We start from the raw sequence: 3,253 nt of genomic DNA, 5'->3' as shown, positions 1-3,253 counted from the left end.
CCTTTATTGATGTATCCAATTGTGAAGGTGGTTTTCTTGTTCTTGTTGGTTATTAGTTTGATCATGAAAAAAAGATCATTATAGTTATTATGAGTAGAAATAGTAGAGTTAAGTGTCTTACCTGATTATTTCTTCCCAAAGTGTGTCTGTTCTGCCTGTAGTTCTCTTTATTTCAAACTTTCCATCGCTCATCTCTAACTCATTTGCCTTCTCCATATTTGGTTGCTGATTTGTGTGTGTAGTTGTTGCTCCAGCCGGCAGTACTTGCTTGGTAGTGATAATAGTAGTCTCCAAGTCAATAGGGATATCATTTTGAGCTTGATTTGTTCTTAATCAAGAAGAAAATGATTGGATAATAGTGTAGGAAGATGTTTCAACCTTGGGAGTAGACAATGATTCATCATGTTCTATGTTTTTGTAAATTTGGAGTACTTTGATCAATGTGTGTCATCTTCCCCTTTTTCCACATTGAGATTGGAGATATAATGATGACTGACGAACTGAAAAAGTTTATATGCTTTAATATATTTCTGGTTTTTTATGTTCTAAGCATACTGTCTTCTTTTTTAGAAAGAAACTTCCTTATTTTGTTTATCCTTATCAACTCAATTATATGCTTTATTATATTTCTGTTTTTTATGTTCCAAGCATATCATATGTGATCTCGATTAATAGAAATACTTCACGGAATCTTCAATCTACTAGAATATATAGTAAAAGACATGTTTTGTATAAAATTATTTTTAAACTAGTAACATTTTTATTTGAAATAGTACTTAGGTAGTACTGAAAAACATTTGTATTACATTGCAGTTGCCTAGTAAAGTTGAAATGTAAGAAGAGATGTCTCACTGTTCATTGGCCTTCCGAATAGCATGCTACATTTTTTATTTTTCTTTTAAAAGAAATAAAATCTCTTGTTACCTGTATAAAGATACTATTTCTGCAGTTTTTTACTTTTGCATACGAACACTTCGATCAATTTTTTTCTAAACCATGAAATTTTCTCTGCTATTTAAGGTTTTGCTGAGAGGAAACTAACATTATGTAGACATCAAAATCAAGGTATTTCAAATCTCTTAACAGTAAAATGACTATATTTCATCCTTGAAATAATGACATACAATGTCATACTATTTTGTAGTTATTATTATGTATTTATTAGAATAACAATGGTAACAAGGTACTCGAAACTCGAAAGTCAGAATAATTTTGATCATCCCATAACATATGATTCTGATTTTGATTATTCGAGGGTTCAAGATGGATTCTTAAGGTGTGTGCTTCATTCTCTTGAGCTTCCTCATCCTGAAGTTTTTCATCTATGTTTTTTTCTAAAAAATAGCTACCCTTAGCAGTTGAGGGTATTGTATTTCTGTGTATTATTGATCAATAATGTCCAATATGTGGCTTCATTTGGATAGTTAGTTAGCTGTTTAGTTTGCTTCCCTATAAATATGTTTGCACCAAAAGAATTCAAACCTACAAATGAGTTGCTGGAGCCTTTGTACTAGATGTTGCATTTCCAGTGACTGCTGTAATTTTATTTCCTGACTGCTGAGTATTGATGAATAATTTCCAGTATGTGTCTTCATTTTACTACTGTAATTTTATTTACTGACTGCATTTGTCCATGAGTAATATCAGTTCTGTCAAGCTGTTTGACCATTTAAAATATGAAAAGAATGTGGTGAGAATGTATGATAATAATTCTTCATAGTTCTGCTCTTAATCCAGAACATAGCTTCATATTTTCAGATGTTTCAGATTTCTGTCCATATTTGCTTCTAAGTGAGTAAGTTTGTAACAGTTTAAAGTTCAATACATCCTTTTCCAGCATGCTTCAATATTTTTATATTTCCGTCTTGTTCCGTTTTGGTGGCATTCCATTATTTATTTGCTTCTTGGAACATAGAAGTTGATGGGATTCTTTGGCTTATAATGCTAATCATTCGTAATACACATCGATATTACATTAAGTATCCAATTTGTTTATACTACTAGGATTTATTCTTTTGATGAACTTATTTGGATCAGTAGCTTGTGTTTAGAAGAAATTTTTGTTTTGTGTTTAGAAGAAATTGATTACTTTTGGGGCTCTTACAACGGAAATTTCAAATTGATTAATTGTTAAATTTCTTAATTTTGTGTTCTTTCTTGATGGAACAGATTTGTTTACTAGAGGAATTGATATTCAAGCAGTTAACGTTGTTATCAATTCTGATTTCCCTAAGAACTCAGAAACGTATTTGCACAGGGTATGTATAACAGATCTTTGATCTTGCTTATTGACTTATATATTGTTTTTGCTATTTCATCATTGGTAATTTATTTTGCAGGTTGGACGATTAGGGAGATTTGTGAAGCTTGGTTTAGCTGTTAGCATGGTTACTTTTGAGGATCACTTCACTTTGTATGTATTAATTATGTTCATTTCTTTTATACTAGATCATTAAGCTCTATGTGTTGATTTCTGCTACTACTAATAGTATCTATCTGACTGTGAGATATAGAATTGAACAAGAACTAGGAATAGAAATCAAGAAAATCCCTTCACAGATAGATTAAGCTATATATAAAGTCTTCTATGTTAGCTCCTCTTATTTTTCTGAATGATTTTTTGATGAAGTAAATTGAGTTGTTTTGTAGTCCTGGTAGGTTCTGATAATAGGGTGAGTCATGACAGTTAACTACAGTAGATAAGAAAACTGATAAGAACACGCTCCATATGGCAGCTGCTACTTAACAGTGCAAAAATAGATGCCTAGCACTCTCCAACTGTGTCTGATGGCACATATAACATTCATCAATACTTTTTTTTTTGTAATGTAAAATGCAGTAAATTTTAGACTTAAAAGCTAGTTCAACTTTCTTGCTTTAGATCGTTTTAATGGTTTTCTTCCATTTTATATTTTGGAAGGCTACATAACAATTGAAGTAAAATTAATTAACTCTTTAAAATCAGGTTTCCAGTAGACCTTATCACAGGATTCTGTTAAGCTTTGAACACTTCAAGATTCTTGAAAAAGTGGCCTTTCCAGGCTGTAGAGGTATGTGATTAGTTGACTGCTATCAAGTTATATCCCAGTGAATTAGGTTCCTCTCTGGATACTTGGAATAAGTGCATTAAATTGCATATATGAAAATCTCAATTAAAATTTGGTTACTTTTTGCCTCGCTCTGATGAGTATGAAGTAACTCTGAACTTGTTACATATTCTCGATATGGTTTTGAATATTATTGAATGGTGGAG

The 3,253-nt window shown here is 31.3% G+C and overlaps 1 protein-coding gene across 1 annotated transcript; it reads left to right on the top strand.

Moving 5' to 3' along the window:
* The first annotated feature begins 1,172 nt into the window (after positions 1–1,172).
* On the top strand, positions 1,173–2,568 carry LOC114077189 (DEAD-box ATP-dependent RNA helicase 8-like). The gene is made up of 4 exons (XM_027916868.1): positions 1,173–1,326; positions 2,170–2,258; positions 2,340–2,387; positions 2,449–2,568. The coding sequence occupies exons 1-4, from the start codon at positions 1,173–1,175 to the stop codon at positions 2,566–2,568; spliced, it is 411 nt and encodes a 136-aa protein (XP_027772669.1).
* The last annotated feature ends 685 nt before the right edge of the window (positions 2,569–3,253 follow it).

This window comes from Solanum pennellii, chromosome 5 (assembly GCF_001406875.1).
Source record: "Solanum pennellii chromosome 5, SPENNV200".
Taxonomy (NCBI): Eukaryota; Viridiplantae; Streptophyta; class Magnoliopsida; order Solanales; family Solanaceae; genus Solanum; species Solanum pennellii.
Note: the sequence above shows the minus strand (reverse complement) of the source record. Positions and strands in the feature narration are given on the sequence as shown.